The sequence below is a fragment of the Chlorocebus sabaeus genome, chromosome 16 (genome assembly GCF_047675955.1).
Source record: "Chlorocebus sabaeus isolate Y175 chromosome 16, mChlSab1.0.hap1, whole genome shotgun sequence".
In the NCBI taxonomy this organism is placed as follows: Eukaryota; Metazoa; Chordata; class Mammalia; order Primates; family Cercopithecidae; genus Chlorocebus; species Chlorocebus sabaeus.
In genome coordinates, this window is record NC_132919.1 from 3,995,428 (window position 1) to 4,019,021 (window position 23,594).

The 23,594-nt window shown below is 45.5% G+C and overlaps 1 protein-coding gene across 3 annotated transcripts in view; it reads right to left on the reverse strand.

Moving 5' to 3' along the window:
- The window catches only part of ZZEF1 (zinc finger ZZ-type and EF-hand domain containing 1), a 158,847-nt gene that overhangs the window by 117,117 nt on the left and 18,136 nt on the right, over positions 1 to 23,594 (reverse strand). For 2 of the 3 annotated variants that reach the window (XM_037987446.2, XM_037987445.2), the window contains exons 1-2: positions 22,899 to 23,545; positions 4,922 to 5,066 (exon numbers count right to left, since the gene is read on the reverse strand). In XM_037987446.2, coding sequence (XP_037843374.2) covers positions 4,922 to 5,066; positions 22,899 to 23,252 — 499 coding nt within the window. In that variant the 5' untranslated portion in view covers positions 23,253 to 23,545. Of the gene's footprint in view, positions 1 to 4,921; positions 5,067 to 22,898; positions 23,546 to 23,594 lie in introns of those variants that run through there. The other variant, XM_073004598.1, reaches the window with a different exon arrangement.

Consider the following 23,594-nt stretch of genomic DNA (forward strand, 5'->3'; position numbering starts at 1 on the left):
ACTCACTGAGTCCAATCTGCATAATGTCATCAATGTAATGTACCAGCGTGATATCTTGTGGAAGGGAAAGTGATCGAGATCTCCGCAAACAATATTATGACATAGAGCTGGAGAGCTGATACACCCCTGAGGTAGGACAGTGAGGGTATATTGCTGGCCTTGCCAGCTGAAGGCACATTGCTTCTGGTGGGCCTTACAGACAGGAATGGAGAAAACGGCATTTGCCAAGTCAATGGCTGCACACCAGCTCCCAGGAGATGTGTCAATTTGCTCAAGCAATGAAACCACATCTGGCACAGCAGCTACAATCGCAGTCACCACTTGGGTAAGCTTACGATGATCCACTGACATCCTCCAATATTCATCCGTCTTCTGCACAGGCCAAATAGGACAGTTCAATGGGAACATGGTGGGAACCACCACCCCTGCATCTTTCAAGTTCTTGATGGTGGCACCAGTCTCTGCAATCCCTCCACGAGTGCAATATTGTTTCTATTTACTATTTTTCTAGGTAAAGCCAGCTCTGATGGCTTTCATTTGGCCTTTCCCACTGTAACAGCTCTCAGCCTACTGGTCAGGGAGCCAATGTGGGGACTCTGCCAGATGCTAATTATGCCTATTCCAATTATGCATTGGGTCCCATTTTTTCCCAATCAACGCTCTCATTTTAACAGTGACACCACTGAGGCTGAGCGTGCACCTTTCATTGGAGGTCAGCCACTCATATGATAGGAGCTTGTGTCTGATTTTCCACAATTTCAGCCCTTTGTCTAAAGGAGGAGACTCTCACCCAGGGCAATCTTGGAAGATGTGAGGCTAAGTATGCACTTCTGGAGACAGAATCCTTGAGCTCATCCTCTTCTTTCATCACTCTGTCCAGAAAACTTAGGAGCACCAACCAACTTCATTACAGTCCTTGGTTCTCCACATATGGCCAAAGGTATCATGTATGGAGTCACTAAACTCCTCGATTCTCAAGAGAGGTGAATCGGGAATATCAAGTGCATTTACTTTGCACAACTCTCTTAACAGTTCACGCCAAGGACTATCAGTGTTCTCCATACTATTAGAAGTAGACTCCTTAGCATTTTTGGGTCTAATAAGATTAAACAGCCAACTCCCAAAACTACAAAACCAACTAAAGGAATCCATCCTTAAAATTCTGTTCCTCAAATGCCGGGCGCAGTAGCTCATGCCTGTAATCCCAGCACTTTGGGAGGCCAAGGAGGGCAGATCACGAGGTCAGGAGTTCCAAGAGCTGCCTGGCTAACATGGTGAAATCCCGTCTCCACTAAAAATACAAAAATTATCTGGGTGCGGTGGCGGGTGCCTATAATCCCAGCTACTCGGGAGGCTGAGGCAGGAGAATTGCTTGAATCCAGGAGGCAGAGGTTGCAGTGAGCCAAGATTGCGCCATTGCACCCCAGCATGGGTAACAGAGCAAGACTCTGTCTCAGAAAAACAAAAAGAAAACAAACAAACAAAAAAATATATAAAAAATGTTCCTCTAGAACACCTTCTAGTATCAAAATCTGTATGAGTCAGGGTTCTCCAGAGGGAAAGAAATAATAGGATATACGTATATATAAAAGGGAGTTCATTAAGGAGAATTCGCTCACACAATCACAAGGCAAAGTTCCATGACAGGCTGCTTGCAAGCTGAGGATGAAAGAAGCCAGGAGTGGCTCAGTCTTTTTCTTAGCTGACTACACAGTAATACCTGAGCTTCATATTTAGGACACTGCTGATGCTGCACTGATCTGCTCAAAACCTATGTGAAAAAACAGATTTGGTGCAGTGGCTCATGCCTGTAATCCCAACATTTCAGAAGGCCAAGGCAGGTGGATTGCCTGAGCTCAGGGGTTCAAGACCAGACCGGGCAACATGGCAAAACGCTGTATCTATATTAAAAACAAAACAAAAACTTGTTCATATAATGGAAAAAGTATTTTCATATGCTGAAACGTTTGGTAAATTAATTTAGCCTTCAGTAAATGAATTCCAAGCCTAATGAATTTGGAAAAGGTACTATTCTCTTTTTTTAAACGCTTAAGCACTAACACCATGAGATACAAAAGGAACTAGTTTTAGTGTAGATGAAGGCTAGAAACTAAAAAATCCAACCACCAAAGCAACTTCAGCTTACAAAGGTTCATTCCAAGACTGATGAATTGGGTGCCGATGAAAAGTTTTGAGTAGGAAGCCCTAAGTCATGAGCCTGTTATGTAAGTGCCTTGAGATTTGGGCCCTGACGTTTTCTCAGTCTCATCCCCCAGCACAGCAGTGCACTATGAATTATCTGTTGGTAGATTCCCTGGTCTCAATCCCTTTGCTTTCCTCCCCACAACTGTCTGAGGTGTCCAAATAAAGCTCCTGATGCTATCCACATGCTGGTAATTCAAAAATAAGAGTAATATGTAAACACTAACATAAAAGCTAGCTAAAGATAATTCAGGCCGGGTGCAGTGGCTCATGCCTGTAATCCCAACACTTTGGAAGGCCAAGATGGGTGGATCACTTGAGGTCAGGAGTTCAAGACCAGCCTCTGGCCAGTATGGTAAAATCCCATCTCTACTAAAAACATAAAAATTAGCTGGACATGGTGGCAGGTGCCTGTGCTCCCAGCTACTCGGGAGGCTGCGGCACAAGAATCACTTGAACCCAGGAGGTGGAGGCTGCAGCGAATGGAGATCCCGTTGCACTCCAGCCTGGGTGACAGAGCAAGACTCTGTCCCAAAAGAAAAATAATAATAATAATTTTAATTGCCATAAGACTAGGGAAAAAGTTAAATAATTAAATAATTATTTTATTTAATTTTTATAAAAATTAAATAATTAAAGACAACCTGAAGGAGAATGGAAATACACGTTTGTTTTTTTTTTGAGACAGGGTCTCGCTCTATCACCAAGGTTGGAGTACAATGGCATGATCACAGCTCACTGTTGCCTCAACCTCCTGGTCTCAAGCAATCCTCCTGCCTCAGCATCCCGAGCAGCTGGGACCAATGTTGCACACCACCATGACCTGCTAATTTTGTTCTTAAGAGATGGGGTCTCACTATGTTGCCCTGGCTGGTCTTAACTCCTGGCCTCAAGAAATCCTTACACTTCAGCTTCCCAAAGTGCTGAGATTACAGGCATGAGCCACCACCTCTGGCTGGAAATATACATTCTTCATTAACATATGGAAACTATCCTTCCCTAGCTCAATACATCACTCAGCAGTAAGTAAGCCAGAGGGGCCAAGAGCAATCAGATTTACATTTATGTGTCTATCAAATCTATTTTGCCTCCATTGCTGCCCTAGTGACCCTAAGTATTATGACACCAAGTGCACAGAGCAAGAAAAGTGCTAAAGTAAAGTAAATCAAGACTAAAAGGAAAATGTACAAAGTCTCTTTCTCTTTCAAACACAATTATCTTCTCACTGGAAAAAACAAATATTAATTTTATCACGATTATGTCTTTATGTAAGTCTGAGCTCCCCCCCAAAAAAAACATACAAAAACACAGGCCATGTATTTTCTTTTTTTTTTCCCCCGACGGAGTTTCACTCTTGTTGCCCAGGCTGGAGTGCAATGGCGCGATCTCAGCTCACTGTAATCGCCACCTCCCGGGGTTCAGGTGATTCTCCTGCCTCAGCCTCCTGAAGAGCTGGGATTACAGGCATGCGCCAACACACCCGGCTGATTTTTGTATTTTTAGTAGAGAAGGAGTTTCTCCATGTTGGTCAGGCTGGTTTTGAACTCCCAACCTCAGGTTGGGAACTCTGCCCACCTTGGCCTCCCAAAGTGCTGGGATTACAGGCATGAGCCACTGGGCCCCGCCGGCATTGCTTAATTTTAAGCTATTTTTATTCTCACTTAAATTTCTGTATATAGTAGTCCTCCCTTATCCACAATTTCAGTTACCTGTGGTCAATAAAGACCCCAAAATAGGTAAGTATGGTCCAGATACTGTGAGACCGGGGGGGGGGGGCACATTCACATAATTTTTGAGTATATTGTTATACAGGCTGGAGAGCAGTGGCGCAATCTCGGTTCACTGCAAGCTCCGCCTCCCGGGTTCCCGCCATTCTGCCTCAGCCTCCCAAGTAGCTGGGACTACAGGCGCCTGCACCACGCGCAGCTAATTTTTTTGTATTTTCAGTAGAGATGGGGTTTCACTGTGTTAGCCAGACTGGTCTCAATCTGACCTTGTGATCCACCCGCCTCGGCCTCCCGAAGTGCTGGGATTACAGGCGTGAGCCACTGCACCCGGCCTGACTTCTTCTTATTATGCCTAATTTATACATCAGAATTTATCATAAGTATATATGTATCAGAAAAATATATAATATATACAAGGTTGGGTACTATCCTTGGTTTCAGGCACCCACTGGGGGTGCTGGAACATCTTCCGCATGGGTTAGGAGGGACTGCTGTAATAGCTTTCTAAAAAAAAAACACTAAGCGCTTACCACATGCCAAAAAATAAATGCCCCAAATGTGAGGACAGAGCAGAAATAACACAGCAGGTCCCTGCCCTCATGGAACTATAGTACAGGAGTGAAGACAAACACTTTACTAATAACTGAATAATGAACTGATCAATTACAATGGTAATATGTTGCAAAAAGAAAGCAAGATGCTAAGAGAACCAACAGCAAAGGCCAAGGAGGGCTTCTGTAGTGAAATACACAGAACCAATAAGGAAGGCGGCCACTTGACAAGGGTCCCTGTCATAAAACGGTAGAACTGCTTAGCCAGCACCGTAGCGGGGGATGAAGAAGATGACTATAGGAAATGCTAATTCAGATCACGTGCCTACTGAACACTGCTGGGGGAGTTTACTGCATGTGGCCACAGTTTTGCCTAATTTCAATCAGTAGCAGGGCAAAGTTCCCTTTGGCTCTGAGACAGCACCGAGCTGGAAGCCCCACCTGGAACCAGAGAGCAGGCCTGCAGCTGTCGGATGGTGTGACTCAGCTCCCCCTGCAGATTAGCGCCGCTGGAATTCTTGAGGGCCTCCAGCATGTTCTCCGCATCCACTGTCCCATCACCCTCAGCATCAAACTGGGCAAAGGCCTAAAGATAAGAGATGCAAGAAAATCAGAGCTGTTTCAAGTAACTCTTTCTTTTATTTAAAATTCTCAAGACCAGTGATTGATTTATTTTTGGTTTCGGGGAGAAGAGTCCATATATATCAATCAAAGATAAACTTAGAACAGGAACTCACTGTGCTTTGTAGGATGTATGTATGGAAGTACACACGTATATGCAATTTTATCATCTTATTTGCATTCCAACCTATATTCCAAGAGAGTAACCATTTAGTAATCCAAGAGAGTAATTACACAGTAAGTCTCCTTCCCACTAAATAATTTCAGAAGGAAGCAGCCACCGTAAAATTTTTCAACGGGTTGCGAAGTGCCAGAACATAAAGAATTTGGCTTAGAACAGAGGCTCGAGTTAGCTGGGCTTTTTCTTTTCCTTTTTTGAGACAGAGTTTCACTCTTGTCGCCCAGGCCAGAGTGCAGTGGCACGACCTCAGCTCACTGCAACCTCTGCCTCCCAGGTTCAAGTGATTCTCCTGCCTCAGCCTCCCGAGTAGCTGGGATTACAGGCACCCACCACAACGCTCAGCTAATTTTATCTTTTTATTTTTTTTTATTTTTTGTATTTTCAGTAGAGATGGGGGTTTCACCATGTTGGCCAGGCTGGTCTCGAACTCCTGACCTCAGGAGATCCGCCCGCCTCAGCCTCCCAAAGTGCTGGGATTACAGACGTGAGCCACTGCATCTGCCTGGGCTTTTTCTTTTAAATACTCTGTGGACACAAGAGCTAACTTGGTTTATCTGTTTCACAGACCTGTTGTTGCTAACCTTTAATCGTAATCTAACTTGCCTCCTGCCCACGTTGTGTCATCTGGGGAACCTGGACAATAGAGATTTGGTTTAAGTCTGCTCTATCACTCTCTGCTATGTGACCTTATCGAAGTTTCTTTACCTCCATAAGCCACAGCTTCTTGATCTGAAAGATGGAGCACATATTGTCAAACTCACAGGCTGCTGCCTGGATTAAGTAACATTTGAACAGAGCCCAGTACAGTGAAAGCACACTGGCCCTGTAGCGTTCCCCTTCTCCTTTCTACCCTCACCCTCTGGTGTCCCTGACCCCCTTCCTTTACATCCTACAAGACTTACCTCACTTAGTAACTTCCCTCTCTCCCCAGATTTCAATCCCTTCCTCAACAACGCCTTCTGTCCTCCTGCTGATACACTCACTCACACATTGCCCTCACCATGCAATGCTTCAGGAGTCTTCAAGCCTCCTTTCCAAGTAACCCTCTCTCTTTCTTAAAACTCCTGCCCCTTTTTCTTATTTCTCTCCTCCATGAAATAGGAAAACATCCCACTGAGGTTTCATGACTAACATAAATACCCCTATTTCCATCATAGACCTCTGAACAACATAGAGTTTCAGAGGAACACATGCAAATTCCTGTACTTGGGTCCAAAAACCATGGGCATAAATGCAGTATGGGGGACAGTAAGCTTAGAAGCAGCATGGAAAAGATCACAGCATTATTTTCGCCTCTGTTCAACCTGGCAAGATTATCCAAAAAGTCAATAGGATCAAAGACTACACTAATCACGGTATAACATTCAAAAGGAGAGGAGGTATTATCTTTTTCTACTCTGACTAGACCCAATCAAGAAAGGTGAGTTTGGTTTTGAAGCCACACACCAAAAGGAAATGAATGGAAGAGATCAGAGGACAGAATCCACGATAGAGGGAAGACCAGAAACTGTGCCCTGTTGCGGGAATCTTAAGTGCGGGCAAAAGAGGCCCGGGAGTCACATAGTCCTGATGTGCTGTAATGGGGAGGAGGGAAGCAGCAGTTAAAATTAATGTCATTGGAAGCAGCAGTTAAAATTAATGTCATTAATGTCATGAACACAAAGAAGGGAACAACAGACCCTGGGGCCTACCTAAGCGGGGAGAGTGAGAGGAGGGAGAGGAGCAGAAAAAGTAACTACTGGGTACTGGGCTTAGTTGCAATGTGTGCAACAAACCCCCGTGACATGAGTTTATGTCTATAACAAAACTGCACATGTATCCCCAAACCTAAAAAGTTAAAAAATAAAAATATGAGGTCGGGCTCAGTGGCTCATGCCTGTAATCCCAGCACCTTGGGAGGCTGAGGCGGGCGGATCACCTGAAGTCAGGAGTTTGCAACTAGCCGGGCCAACATGGCAAAACCCCATCTCTACTAAAAATACAAAAATTAGCCAGGCGCAGTGGTAGGTGCCTGTAATCCCAGCTACTAGGGAGGCTGAGGCCGGAGAATCGCGTGAAGCTGGGAGCTGGAGCTTGCAGTGAGCCAGGCTCTCGCCCTTGCACTCCAGCCTGGGTGACAGAGTGAGACTCCGTCTCAAAAGCAAAAATAAATAAATAAAAATAAAAAGCTGTTGAAAATTAAAATATCACAACAAAACAAAAATCTCAAAGGAAAGGTTGGAAGGTGAAGTTGACCAAAGTGCCCACAAAGTAGAGCCAAAAGACGAAACTATGGAAACTGGGAGAGAAAGGCGAAGGAAAATCAGGAGACCAGTTCAAGAGGTCCCACATTAAATAACAGTTTAAGAAAGATGGAACACAGAAAATGTAGGGGAGGAAATCACTACCATTATGATTCAAGATAATTTCCCCAAACTGAAGGACATGAGTTCTGTGACTGCAAGGGCTGATCATACTACACACAGAATAAAAGTGCATCACAGTGAAATGTGTAAGACTGAGGAAAAAGAGAAGTCCTACTTAGAGGAAGAAGAAACAGTTTCTACGTCAAAGGTCAAGAATCCGAGTATCAGCAGTCACATGGAAGCCAGAAGGCAATGAAAGCAGTGACAGCAACATTCTGGGGAGTGCTCTTTCTAACCCAGAAGTCAACACTCAGCCAAAATCCCATCAGCTGTGAGAGAGCAGAATAAAATCATTCCTACATATACAAGGTTCTCGAAAGATGAACGACTTAATCCTCCTTTTTCCAGAAAGCTACCAGAGGATGCAGCCACCAGGATAAAGAAATATGCCAAGATAGGAGAAAAACGGGATCCCAACAAGAGAAAATGAATCCCCAGGATGATGGAGCTTCTCAGATGACATCCGCACAGCAGACTTAGAGAGGAACAAATCTAGATTAAAGCAGATCAGGATTCAGGAAATACTTCCTTGAGAAGACGAAGTTGATAGAATGCCCATGTGTTTCAACATATTGAACGTTTCTGCTAGAGGAGATTTAGACAACTGGCAGAGAATCTGGAACTAAATTAATGATAAAAGATCAAAAATTAGGAAAATAAAAGTGCCTATTCAATTGTTAACTCCAAAGAAAATAAAAAGATGTGTAAGAAAAAAAAAGGCCAGATGCAGTGGCTCATGCCTGTAATCCCAGCATTTTGGGAGGCTAAGGTGGGTGGATCGCTTGAGTCCGGGAGTTCAAGACCAGTGTGGGCGATGTGGCAAAACCTACTCTCTACAAAAATATACAAAAACTAGCCAGGCGTGGTGGCACGCACCTGTAATCCCAGCTAGTCGAGAGGCTGAGGTGGGAGGATCACTTGAGCCTAGGAGGTCGAGGCTGCAGTGAGCCAAGACTGCACCACTGTACTCCAGCCTGGGTGACAGAGCAAGACCCTGTCTCAAAAAAAAAGAAAGAAAAACAAAAACATGGTATTGTATGGCACAGCAATGTAAAGAACTGACGTAATCACAGTAAGGTAAAGGTCAAAGGGAGATTTAAACAAAATGGACAGAATTGTAGCGGGAGGACAGGGGACGTGCATGCACGGGCAAGCATGGGAAGGTGAAAGACAACTCAAGTCTCATCACTGATGGTGAAAATAAAGTAGATAAAGCCTAAAACTGAGAACAATCACAAAGAACATAAACATATTACTTGGTAATATACAGTTAAATACTCAAGAACCAGCTAGAGTTGAAAAGTAATTGTTCTTGGGGAGTAAGACATTGGGGCAGGACAGCAGGAAACCAGTGTTTCTTGTTCAAGTCTTGTCGGCTATATACTGTGCGCATGTACAACTGATAAAAATAAAAGCCTACATTTTCTCCTTTTTTTTTTTTTTTTTTTTTTGAGCCACCAGGCTGGAGTACAGTGGTGCGATCCTGGCTCACTTCAACCTCTGCCTCCAGAATTCAAGCGATTCCCATGCCTCAGCCTCCCAAAGTAGCTCGGATTAAAGGCATGCGCCACCATACGTGGCTAATTTTTGTATTTTTCGTAGAGCTGGGGCTTCGCCATGTTGGCCAGGCTGGTCTCGAACTCCTGGCCTCAAGTGATCCGCCTGCCTTGGCCTCCCAAAACGCTGGGATTACAGGTGTGAGCCACCTCGCCTGGCCAAAACCGAAGTTTCCAGAGTGTCCAAACATGGGGATAGACCGAATGAGATTTAAAACTTTTTTTCTGAAGCAGTGTGATACTTCACCTCCTCTAAATAAATTTAAGCAGAAATGTACCAACACAAAAAGGTGAATTACCTGAAAAAAGGAGGTTACAAAAGAATAGAGAATGATCTTACGTTAGTTTGAAGAAAACTAACTTGGAGATCGGCGTAACACTGTGTGTGTGTGTGTGTGTGTGTGTGTGTGTACGTATAAAAAAGACCTGAAAGAATAAATATTAAAATGTTAATAGTGGACCAGACGAGGTGCCTCACGCCTGTAATCCTAGCACTTTGGGAGGCTGAGGTGGGTGGAACTCACTCACTTGAGGTCAGGAGTTCGAGACCAGCCTGACCAACATGGTAAAACCCCATTTCTACTAAAAATAACCAAAACTTAGTCAGGCCTGGTGGCACACACTTGTAGTCCCAACTACTTGGGAGGCTGAGGCACGAGAATCGCTGGAACCTGGGAGGTGGAGGTTGCAGTGAGCCGAGATCATACCACTGCACTCCAGCCTGGGTGACAGGGACTCCATCTCCAAAAAAATAAGATGTTAATAGTGGTAATATGGGGGCGCGGTGTGGGCTCTACCGTGACGGGAGTCGGGTGGGGGCGGGGAGGCTGAGCCCAGCCACCCGCCTGTAAATGGTGTCTGGGGGCCAGGAACGTGGGAAAGAGAGAAAGTGGGCACCCCCCACTCCGAAACTGGCCTCGGCCTCTGGGCTGCGGCCCCTAAGGAAAGCTGGCCCGAAGGAGGAAGAGGAGGAGGAGTTTTATCCTTAAGGCCTGAGAGATGCAGAACAGTCCGAGAGAGAACCATGTTTAAAACCCTCGAAGGCTGCGTTGGAGGAGGGAATCCGCTCCAGAAACGGAGTCTCGCCCTGTCGCCCAGGCTGGAGGGCAGTGGCACGATCTCGGATCACTGCAACCTCCACCTCCCGAAATTCAAGCGATTCTCCTGCCTCAGCCTCCCGAGTAGCTGGGATTGCAGGCGCCTGCCACCATACCTGGCTAATTTTTTTGTATTTTTAGTAGAGACAGGGTTTTACCATGTTGGCCAGGCTGGTCTCGAACTCCAGACTGCCCCCCTCAGCCTCCCAGAGTGCTAGGATGACAAGCGTGAGCCAACGTGACTGGCCTAAAAAATGTTTTATAAAATTGTATTTGAACAGGTATTACATGTACATACACAATTCAAGCCTCTCTGGCTGTATACAATAAAAGTAAGTCTCCAAAAAAAAAAAAAAAAAAAGTGGTAATATAACGTTTTGTATTTTCTTATTCTTGCTTATCTGTATTTTTAATTTTCTGAAATCTACATATATTGCTTTGATAATAATAAAAAAGAATTTTTAAACATTAAGAAATTTTAAGCACAACCCAAATACAAAAAGTGGAGCAGGCCGGGCGCAGCGGCTCACGCCTGTAATCCCAGCACTTTGGGAGGCCAAGGTGGGCGGATCACAAAGTCAGGAGATCGAGACTATCCTGGCTAACATGGTGAAACCCCATCCCTACCAAAAATACAAAAAATTAGCCGGGTGTGGTGGCAGGCACCTGTAGTCCCAGCTACTCAGGAGGCTGAGGCAGGAGAATGGCAGGAACCCGGGAGGCGGAGCTTGCAATGAGCCGGGAGCACACCACTGCACTCCAGCCTGGAGGACAGAGCCAGACTCCGTCTCAAAAAAAAAAAAAAAAAAAAAAAAAAAAAGGGGAGCAGGTGGGGGAAGGAGGAGGTGGCACAGAGCACAGCCTCGTATTCCCTGAGGCCCCGCGGTGTGACCACTACGCTACCAGATACTAGCTCCTTCCCAACTTGTTCATATTATAGCATACTGAGAAAATAATGAAAGACTCAAGGTCTGAGGAGATTAGCACAGCTATCATTCATTCGGTTGGGAATGACACACAGACTGGGAAACTCTGAATCAATATTTGGGCACTCGTTAAACGCCAGGCACTGAGTAGAGCATTCTACATGCTACAATGTCATTTATTCCTCATAACAGTACTATTAACCTCCCCATCTTACAGTTGTACAGAGAGGTCAGGTAACTTGCCTGAGGTCATACAGCTAGTGTTTGCATCTGAGGCTCCAGGGTTCATGTTCTTCACCACAACTCCCTTCTCCTTCCTTTGACCAGATAACCCCTGGAGTTCCTTACCATCTGGAGACCAAATGCTTAAAACCTCTTAGCGCCATTACTTTCCTCCATCTGTGAAACTTGCTTTCACCACCTTTTGTCCAGGCGAACTCCTATCAACTCTAGAAGTGAGACGCACTCCCTCTAAATCTCAAGGTAGTGCTCAAGTCCTCCTTCACCAAAACTTCCACAAATCAAGCACTCCCTGCACCTCCAACTTCCTATACAATTCCTGCTGTGTATCGCCAATAAAAATTCTACACAACCAAGGCTATAAAAATAGTGACATTTTTGCTATCTTTTTTTTTTTTTTTCTTTTTGAGACAGGGTCTCCATGTACCACCCAGGCTAGAGTGCAGGAGCGTGATCACAGCTCACTGCAGCCTTCATCTCCCAGGTTCAAGTGGTTCTCCCACCTCAGCCTCCTGAGTGGCTGGGACATGCTCAGCTAGTTTTTTATTTTTTTTGTAGAAACAAAGTCTCACTATTTACCCAGACTGGTCTTGAACTCCTGGTGTCAAGCAATCCTCCTGCTCTGGCCTGCCAGACCGCTGAGTTTATAGGCACGAGCCACTGTGCCAGGCCATTTTTGTTATTTTTAATAGATTCTATTGATTCGTCAATAGTTAATGAATATGATAAAAGGGATTTTCGAACAAAACAAAAACAAATAATTTTGGCTACGGAAAAAAATTACCACAGCTTTGTGAACAGCTTCACCAAATAATTATGTAATTTCCTAACACTCAGAAACTGACTGTCTTAAGAAAATAAATGTTCAGGTTCGCTACCCAGGAGTCTGAGGTGGGAAGACGACTTGAGCCTGCAAGTTCAAGGCTGCAGTGAGCTGTGGTCATACTGCTGCACTCCAGCCTGGGTGACAGAGACAGAAACTGGTTTTTGTTTTTTTAAGTATGTTTACACAGTCTCCCTAAACCTCAGCTTCCTCATTAAGCTTGGGTTTTCTTCACTGTAAAATGGACTTAGATGTGAAACAGGGTTTAGTGAGATTAAGCAGGACAATAACGTAAACAAATTCTATAAACTAAGGAGTACCCTATGTTACCTACTGCCATCAGTTTTGAACTTTAAAGGTATTTTCAAAATCCTGGCCAAAAGACTTTACAGAAGCCCATTTACTCATATATTCATTCAGCACTGTCTGATAAGTTGCCATTATATATACACACACACACACACACAATATTAATATTACATTATATAAATATTATATATAATACATATGTGTGCGTATATATAGCAACTTATCAGATTATATGTTATATTAACATACAATATGTAATATATATTACATTTATATGTAATATGTATTATATATTATACATTTTTTAATATATATATACCTGATCCTGTGCTTGGTTCTGTGGATACAAAGATGAATAGGGCACACATAGTCCTTTCCCTTCAAAAACCTCACAGCCTAGAAGACAGATCTGTAAACCAACAGCAGCAGTGTAACAGGTGTGATAATTACGATACGAGAACTAAGAGTATCAACTATTTACAACAGCCAGTGTTAGTCAGCACCAGGCAGAGTTCTAAGCCCTTCACACGGATCAACTCATATTTTCCACAACAACGCTAAAGGTAGGTACTACCTTTTTGCTGGTGAGGAACAGAGAGGTTAAGTATTTTGTTTAAGGCATATGGTGAGTACATGATGCAGCTTGAATGTGAGTCCTGGACTGATTCCAGATGCCACAATTAACCACTATACCAAGGGCCAACAGTCATTCCAGGGATGAGAAGTCCAGGACGGGGAGGGGCATTTGGGGAAATGACCCAGAGAAAAACAACCCTTAAACTGCGCTTTAATGGGTAACTAGGAGTTTGAAAGTATATGGCAAGGGAGAGGCAATCTCAGGTAGAGGGGACAGAGTGTGAGCATACATAAAGACTGCATGGCAGATGGTGAGAACTATAATCTGCCTGGTGTGGCTGGAAAGGAACAGGGCAGGTGATGAAGACAGAGCCAGAGGTCAGAATAAAAAAAGCCTGGCAGACCCAGGATGAAGAGCTCAGATATTACAGTAAGGGCACCATGGAGCCACTGGAGACTATTAAGGGTGGAGAGTGCTGATCACCCCAGATCTACATAAGTTCTCTTATCTATGGGACCTATAAATCTCTTAAAGTATGTGCCTTTGTGCCGGGTGCGGTGGCTCACGCTTGTAATCGCAGCACTTTGGGAGCCCAAGGCGGGTGGATCGCTTGAACCTAGGAGCTCAAGACCAGCCTGGGTAACATGATGAAACCCCGTTTCTACTAAAAACAAAAAAATTAGCCTGGCGTGGTGGGGGGCACCTGTAGTCCCAGCTACTCAGGAGGCTGAGGCAGGAGAATTCCTTGAACCCGGGAGGTGGAGGTTGCAGTGAGCTGAAATCACACCACTGCACTGCAGCCTGGGCAACAGAGTGAGACTCCATCTAAAAAACAAAAAAAAAGTGCCTCTGTACTGCCTGAATCCGTTCTCCAGTGTCTCTGAGAGTGGTCAGTCACCTTCTGTTACACACCAAGAAACAATGCAATACTTTTTCTCATCAGTTACAATGTACTCTGATATTTCCTCTATTATTTTTTTTTTTTTTTGAGACGGAGTCTCGCTCCGTCACCAGGCTGGGCGCGATCTTGGCTCACTGCAACCTCCACCTCCTGGGTTCAAGCGATTCTCCTGCCTCAGCCTCCCGAGTAGCTGGGACTACAGGCGCATGCCACCATGCTCAGCTAATTTTTGTATTTTTAGTAGAGACGGGGTTTCACCTTGTTGGCCAGGGTGGTTTCGATCTCTTGACCTTGTGATCCACCTGCCTTGGCCTCTCGAAGTGCTGCGATTACAGGCATGAGTCACCACACCTGGCTTGATATTTTCTATTCCATTCTATTCTGTTTCTTTTTTTTAACAAGCAGGTTAAGACTCACTAAATAGATTTCCAACCCACTAAAGGGGCAGTATGAAACACATTGCCTTTGGAATGAGGGGCCCAAAACTCATCTCAGTACTCTAGGTCTAGTCTAACAGTGCAAAGCAGAGTAAGTCTACCTTTGCCTCCCTAAAACCAGAGTAACACTCCCTGTTTCCATGAAGCCAACATCCATCTCCACACAGATGCTACCTGGTCTGCTGTAGTCTTCCTCTTCCTCCCTAATTCAGGGCTCTTCCTATACCACCTTCCCACTACGTGCTCTGCCACCCACATGACACTATTTTGGCAGACTCAAGTGCAGGCACTATGACAGGCACCAGGTGGGAGACAAAAAGTTTAACAGTGTCAAACTAAAGCAAGAAACCTGGATTACAGGATTGTGACAGATTTACCACTTATTCTCCATGATGAGATCTGGAACAAGACTCTTGGCCTCCTGAAGTCTCAATTCAGCATCCTGTCCAACCTTTTTCCCCCGCTAGCTTGTTGTAAGGATCCAAAAGATCATGAACAAGATGATGCCTAGTAAACTTCAAAAAAACATTATTACAGCCAGGTGCGGTGGCTCACGCCTGTAATCCCAGCACTTCGGGAAGCCGAGGCAGGTGGATCACCCGAGGTCAGGAGTTTGAGACCAGCCTGGCCAACATGGTGAAACCCTGTCTCTACTAAAAATACAAAAAATTAGCTAAGTGTGGTAGCAAGCACCTGTAATCCCAGCTACTTGGGAGGCTGAGACAGGAGAATCACTTGAACCCAGAAGGCAGAGGTTGCAGTGAGCAGAGATCGCGCCATTGCACTCCAGGTTGGGTGACAAGAGCAAGACTCTGTTTCAAAAAAAAAAAAAAAAGGCCAGGCGCAGTGGCTCACACCTGCAATCCAAGCAGTTTGGGAGGCCAAGGTGGGTGGATCACAAGGTCAGGAGATTGAGACCATCCTGGCTTACATGGTGAAACTCCATTTCTACTAAAAAAAAATACAAAAAATTAGCTGGGTGTGGTGGCACACGCCTGTAGTATCAGCTACTCAGAAGGCTGAGGCAGGAGAATCGCCTGAACCCGGGAGGCAGACGTTGCAGTGAGCCAAGATTGTGCCACTGCACTCCTGCATGGGTGACAGAGTGAGACTCAGTCTTAAAAAAAAAAAAAAAAAAAAAAAAAGTTAAGTTATTACAATCTAGTTAGAAAGCCATATTGATCCACTTTGTGGACAAGAGACAGAAAAGTGGGCTGGCTGAACTATAGATTTCCATCTATTTGCCTTAGCCTGAGGACAGCATGAGAAAGGCTCAGGCCCTCATCCATTCCTGTTTAACCTCCTTAACCACTACTGGGATCAAGACCACGTAACATACATGAAAATGGTTACCAAAAGCCTCACAGACCAGGCCAGGAGTGGCGGACCACCCCTGTGATCGTAGCACTTTGGGAGGCTGAGGCGGGCAGACTGCTTGGAGCTCAAGAGCTTGAGACCAGCCTGGGGAACACGGCGAAACCTCATCTCTACAAAAAACACAAAAATTAGCTGGGTGTTTGGTGGTGGGCACATGTAGTCCCAGCTACTCGGGAGGCTGAGACTGGAGAATCGCTTGAGGCTGGGAAGTGGAGGCTGCAATGAGCTGAGATCGCAACACTAGAATGCAATGCGCTGGCTTAAATAAGAAGGCTGCATGGCGGCTCCACTTGAAAGAAATACACTCCATCAGTCAAAAACTCTGGATCAGATCTTACTTCTGCTACTGACTGGGTGGGACACATATCCAAGGCCTCAGGTTACTCATCTGTAACAATGTCCTTGTCTACCCAGCACTTTGAGAGGCTGAGGCAGGCGGATCACTTGAAGCCAGGAGTTAGAGATCAGCTTGGCCAACATGGCGAAACCCCATCTCTACCAAAAATGAAAAACATATATATATACTAGCCGGGTGTGGTGGTACATGCCCGTAGTCCCAGTTACTCAGGAAGATGATGCAGGAGAATCACTTGAACCTGGGAAGCAGAGGTTGCAGTGAGCTGAGATTGCGCCACTGCACTCCAGCCTGGGTGACAGAGCAAGACTCTGTCTCAAAAAAAAAAAAAGAAAGAAAGAAAGAAAAGAATATCCTTATCTAAAATAAAGTATTTAAAGAGCTGTAATCCCAACACTTTGGGAAGATGAGGCGGGTGGTTCACCTGAGGTCAGGAGTTTGAGACCAGTCTGGCTAACATAGTGAAACCCCCGTCTCTACTAAAGATACAGAAATTAGCCAGACATGGGGGCAGGCGCCTGTAATCCCAACTAATCGGGAGGCTGAGGCAGGAGAATCGCTTGAAACCGGGAGGCGGAGTTTGTAATGAGCCGACACTGTGCCACTGCACTCCAGCCTGGGCGACAGAGTGAGACTCTGTCTCAAAAAAAAAAAAAAAAAAAAGACTATTATATAGGCTGGAATAAACATCTTGGAACTGAACTACAACCATAGAAAACAGTAACAGTACCAATTACAACACTTACTGAGCACTGAGCAGGTGAGCTTGTTTTAATGGGTGAGGCAACTGAGATGCTGTGGTCAAGTAAGTTGACCAAAGTCACTACCAAAGTCACCTGGCTTGAGAATGGTAGAACTAGAACTTGCTCACAAGCAGGTTGGCTCGAGGTCCAATTCTCAAGCTCAGTCTAAAGAACAGCAGAATGAGCAGACTCATAACATGGCAAACGTGCTGATGCTGTGACAAGCTAACTACACCCGCCCAGGTTGTTATGAAAGGGGTCCCTTTTCAGAGGAGCGGAGGGGCAGCTTGCAGGCAATGAGTACCAAGGTCCCAGCCAGTTCAGGCTCTAGACTAGGTGCTAAAGTATCATTCTCAAAATGTGCCATGCCGTCTCACTTCAGTATATTTGCATATGCTATGCCTTTCAAACTAAGTATCCCCTTCTTCCTTTGCTAGGCAAATTCTTCCAGCCTCTCAAGCCTTGTTTTGGTGAAGCCTTTCTCAAACTCCATGCTGCTGCTGGTAAGTGCTTCTCTGTGGTCCTTGAAATTGGAGTGGGCTTAGGATGGAGCAAGGAGCAGACAGGAGAGAAGGAGAGCAAAGGACAAAATTCCCACACACATGGGAAACAGGATAATAAAGTGGCTGCTTAAAGAGCACTGGGAGACAAGGGTAGAAGGTATAAGAGTGTAAAGGCTGCTCCACTATTCAGATGTGATTCTGAAGGCAATGGGGAGCCACTGAAGTTTCTAAAGCAAGGCAGTACCATGGTGAGGTGGTATTCTGGAAATCAGGGAGAGACAAAAGAGCTGTGTGGCCTTTCCTCCAAAGCTCTCCTAGGTCATGAATTTCTCCAAAGAAACCAATACCATCAACTCTCCCACAGCAAAGCACGCAAAGCTGAAGTAAGCAAAAATAATCTCCACTCGGCCAGGCGCGTTGGCTCATGCCTGTAATCCCAGCACTTTGGGAGGCTGAGGTGGGCGGATCACAAGGTCAGGAAATCGAGACCACCCTGGCTAACACGGTGAAACCCCGTCTCTACTAAAAAATATGAAAAATTAGCTGGACGTGGTGGTGGGCACCCATAGTGCCAGCTACTCAGGAGGCTGAGGCAGGAGAATGGCGTGAACCTGGGAGGTGGAGTTTGCAGTGAGCCAAGATTGCGCCACTGCACTCCAGCCTGGGCAACAGAGACTCCGTCTCAAAATAATCATCATCTTCATCATCATCATCATCTCCACTCACCAAGGATCTTTCCTGTACTGCCTTATCACCATCCACAGCCAGCCATCCCTTACCAAAGACATCCTGTGTACAATGGTCGTGCAGGCAGGTGGCTGGTGGCCTCACAGCCTAGCTGCACGACAAGGCCAGACAGTATGCTCCAAGTGCCAAAGGATCCGTACAGAACAGGTAACGGGAGCCTCAGGTGTAGGGCTGAAAACACCATTAAGGAGACACTATCTTAATCAAGCCACAGAAGACATGGTGCTGACCAGGTGACAGTGCCAAGGTGGGGAATCTTCAAGAACTGATAGCAAGGTCCATACACAGGACAAAGCAGGCATCCCACTAGCCAGCACAGGGCTCGTGCCGGGGGAAGATAAATTAGGTAAGGGAGTTAGGGACAAAGCAGGTATCCCACTAGCTAGCACAGGGCTGGTGCAGGTGGGGAAGGGAAATTAGGTAAGAGAGTTAGGCTGATGTATGGGCTTCAACCAATTCAGACAAATACAGATTTGGTCCCTCAGGTAGTGGAGAGCCGAGGGCTCCCGGCTGAGGGCAAGAAAAGCTGGCAGCCTGCTGTTGCTTTAAGGTGCACACACACAGCTCTTACAGTCTATAGTCTTAAAAGGGCGGATAATCACATCTGCATATTCCTGCGGGCAGAGTTCCTGGGCTCAAAGCCATTCTAAATAAGTTGACTAATACTTTTCACATAATAATACGAAGATGGGCATAGGGCTTTTCTACAAACTTCCTGTAAACCCAAAACTGCCTAAGAACCTTTCAAAGTTTTCACGAAAACCGTATTTAACTGTTTCCTTCAATGTCAGGAAATATTTTATTATTAAAAGGTTACAGACTGAATATAAAATACAAGGTTCGAGTGTGTGTGGACTACAACTTCCACAGTCCCCCAAAGCACCTGGGCATTGGCAGCCACCCAGGACTGTGCTAAGACGACGAACAGAGATGAATCAAAAAGGCCCTTCCCTTACAGCTTACCACCCCACGAATTTCACAAAGCAGGCACCAAAACTACGTGGCAAATTAGTAAAACAGGACCTATTCATATGAAATTTCACTTTAGGGACATCTGTTATTACCCTGTGCTCAGCACACTTTTCTGCCCTAGATTTTCTAGAATCATACTCTAAGGGTATAAATATCTAATCTATAACCTCTGATGTGAAATAAGAACTTAATTTTAATTCTATTTCCCCTCTACACGGCAGTCAATTAAATATTGCTCCCTGTGAACAAACTGAAGAGTCCTTTCTCCCTGGACCACACCTACCACGAGAAAAGGTGTGTTGTACTATAAAATGATAAGGCTTCAGATTTTAGTCCATGGTCCAACTCTAAGAACTTCTTTATAATACCTCCTGAAGTAACTGAGGTCACAGGAATGTGAAAGCAAGACAGCTGCGTGGACACGAACGGCAGTGTAAGCTGGGAAGCCAAAGAAGAAACATGGAACACTTGGAAACTCTCAGCATTATAATAAACCATGCACAGCCATGGCAATTGTTCTACCATGTTAGCTCTCACAAAAATGAATGACGGAAACAACTTGTCATTTTCGTTGCTACTATAAAGACGTTTTATTATTTCACAAGCCCTTCATCTTGTAGTAAAATATAGCAATATACTCTCAAAAGCTTAGACGTAGATTATCAACACAGAATTAACTGTGTAAGTATACACAAAAGTATATACTTACTCAAGTCTAAGGATAGACATTTTTAAAGCACGGAATCAAATGCATGGCTAATTCTTATATTGTTTGGCTAGTCCTAACTTACTAGTCCTTACAGACAGAGCAGCCATCGTGAGATTATCGAGAGAAGGTAGCCACTGTGAGATTATCACGATCAGGTTTTTAAACCTTGGCTAAGCCTCACTCACAGAATTGTATGACCTAGCTATAGGAATCAAAGACTGCCAAATATAACTCAATATTTTCTCTCCCCTTCCTCAATAATTAAGTCCTGAGTTTTAGCTGAATATATGGCCATGGAAAAAGAATCCCAGCCTCTCCCACAGCTGAATGCGGCCATGTGACTGAATTTTGGCCTATGGGATGTAAGCTTTCCCCTTAAGAGAGTGAGCATGGCTCTCTCCTTCCCTTTTCCCTTTTTTGCTTGTTGGAATGTGGAAATGACAGGAGAAGGAGTCAATAGAATTACCAAGTGGAAGATGTCTGTGGAGGATGACAGCACAAGATGGATGAAGCCATGTCCCTGATGATGATAAAACTGCCACATCAACCCTGGACCACCTACCTGAACATTTTCATAAGAAAGCAGCTTCTTTGTTTAAACCCCTGGTGCATTAGGTTTTCTGTCCCTTGAAAAAGATTTGTCTATCCCTAATACACCACACCAGACTTCTTCCAGATTCTCTGGACTTTGGACTTTTGTGGATACCATTTCCTCTGCCTGAAACGCTGTTACTACCTCCTGTAACACTGTCTGCTTTCAACACTCACCTGTGGCTGAAATGTTAGGTTCTCAGGTAACTCTTGCTTGAGCCCTAGGTGAGGTTAAATACACTTGCTACTTATTCCTTATACCTTCCCTTGGTTAACATTCACCATATCTTAGAATTACTGGGTTAATACCTGTCTCTTCCACCACACTACATACTCTTTAAGAGCAAGTATCTGCTTTGTCCACTGTCATCCAAGTGAGTGGCACTCAATATACGCCCAATAAACATTTGCTCAGTGAACAATAATGCCGCAACCCCTCAGTGATTTCTGAACCACACCTTGACCTTATGAACTCTACATAAAGTTCTATTTCTGTCAGATCTCATCTCAGAATGTAAACGGTGTTTCTCTCCATTTGCCTTTGCACAAATCTGCAAAGTGCCAACTCCTTGAGCAGTTCTGCATGGTTCTTTCCATTACCACTTCATATTCTCATAATACAGATAGATACTAGAGGGAAGGTGCTACATGTATTCTTGGAAAAAAAAAAAAAAAAGGAGATCTTTCACTAACTGACTTTTTTTTTTTTTTTTTTTGAGACAGAGTCTCGCTCTGTGGACCAGGCTGGAGAGCAGTGGTGCGATCTTGGCTCACAGCAACCTCCACCTCCTGGATTCAAGCGATTCTCCCACCTCAGCCTCCCAAGTAGCTGGGATTACAGGCACCCACCACCAGGCCCAGATAATTTTTGTATTTTTAGTAGAGATGGGGTTTCACCATGTTGGCCAGGCTGGTCTCAAATTCCTGACCTCAGATGATCCTCCCGCCTCGGCCTCCCAAAGTGCTGGGATTACAGGCATGAGCCACCACACCCGGCCATGACTATTACTTTTAAGGGCTGGGATGCCTTAGAGGCACTTTTTTCATAAGAAACACACCAACTACATTATCTGAATTCTGGCCATGTACAGGAAGACATTCTTAAAATATGTTAAAAGCCTCTGATTTTCAAGTAAACAGAATCGTTTAAAGGCATTACAAGTACCTGCTGCTTTACTGCTTTATGTACTCACCCTTCGTGGCCACTGAAGATTCTACATGGTTGGCTGACTCATTTTCACAAATTAAGTACCTTTTTTGTCATACCGTGGAGTTAAAAGAAATAGGATCCCAGGAAGGAGGTAGTGAGACATTAAAAACAAAAAATAGGGTGGGAGTGGGGGGAGAGAGAGCATCAGGAAGAATAGCTAATGGATGCTGGACTTAATACTTGGGTGATGGGATGATCTGTGGAGTAAACCACCATGGCACAAGTTTACCTATGTAACAAATCTGCAAATCCAAATCCTGCACATGTACGCCTGAATTTAAAACAAAAATTGAAAGAAAGAAAGAAAGAAAAAAAAAAGCAAGAGATCCAGGTGATAGTGTCAGTTTTACGAATGATTCACTGGGTAACCCTGGATCAGTCTTCTTAACTCGAAGTACCCAGCAGATAACTCCCAAGACGCCGTCCAAGGAAAATATTTTGTTCCTAAATCAATTTGCTCTTAATGATTTAGCAGACATGATCTTGGTGATTATATGAAGAACCGTGTAATTACAAGTATTCACTTGTAATTGTGAAATGACGTAGGAAACCCGGTATTTACCTATCAGTTTCAGATCCTATGAAGGTTTAAATGAGTCTAACATATAGTTCTTTAAGGGTCTACAAACCAATGCGTATTTTGGGAAAGCTAGTTTCTGCATCAGGAGGATAGGTTTCAGAATGTGAGCCTTTCCAGTACGTTACTACTGTCTTTCCACACTCATTCGGTGCCCACACTGAATTCGGAAGGTGCTGTGTAAAAACGTGGACAGGACAATATAAAAAATGGTTTTCAGCGCCACTCCTCCTATCCTCACATCTCTTTTCTCTCCAAACTGTTCTAGAACCTGATAAAAGGTCTCCAGAGAGTAGCGTCCATCAACTGCACAAAGGTCTGCATTACAACATACAGAGACATCTGGGCTTGTCCAGCTCTTCAGAGCAAGGACGGCCTCATGCAGGCTTTCCAGACCGCTCACACAGCACAGAGAGAGACGAAGCAAACGCCTGGTGAAAAGCTGGGAACACCTCATAGGAGTCCCCGCCTGGCCTCTCCAAAGCAAATGCCCACCTCTTCCTTCAGTCCCCTGGGGGCGACCGCCCTGCCCCACCCCCGCAGTCGCCTGCCGGCCCTGACCTCCTCGAACTGCTCGCTAGAGCAGCCGGCGCCGCGAGCCTCCAGCAGCTCCCGGAACTGCTCCAGAGTGACAGACTCTTCGCCGCGGCCCAGCCGCTCTTCCAGCCAGCGAAACAACGCGCCGCGATGCCTCGACACCAGCGACTCGCAGGGGGGTGTGGGCAGCAACGCAGCGGCAGCCTCTCGCAGCCTGGCCGGCTCCAGCAGCGCCGCGGCTGGCGGTAGCGCTGGAGCCGCGAGGCCCGGGCCGGGGGTCGTGCCCGAGACCGCGGCCCAGTCCTGGTGTGGGCCCCAGCCCTCGCCCCCGGCAGCTGCCGCTTCGTCTTCACTGCTGTGACTCGGAGCGTTCCCCATGAGGTCTCCGTCTTGGGCGCCCGGCTCTGCAGCCGCCGCCGCCTCCCCGCCTCGACCTGTCAACCTCCGACAGCAGCCGGCGGGCGGGGACGGGGAGGAGACGACGGCGGCGGCTGCGGCTTCCGGCTTCCTGGCCGTCAAGCGACGACTGCTGTCGCAAAGGCGCCGTCACGTAGGTAGCAGGCCTCTACCAACTCACGACAGCTAGGCGGGGAGCACCGCCTCAAAGGGTGCAACCTTGATTTCCCAGAGGACGAGTCTGTCTCAACATCTACGTCATTCCGCAGCCTCTGCTGCCGCCATCTTTGTTGGGGCTGACAACCTGCAAGCCAAGAAGTACGA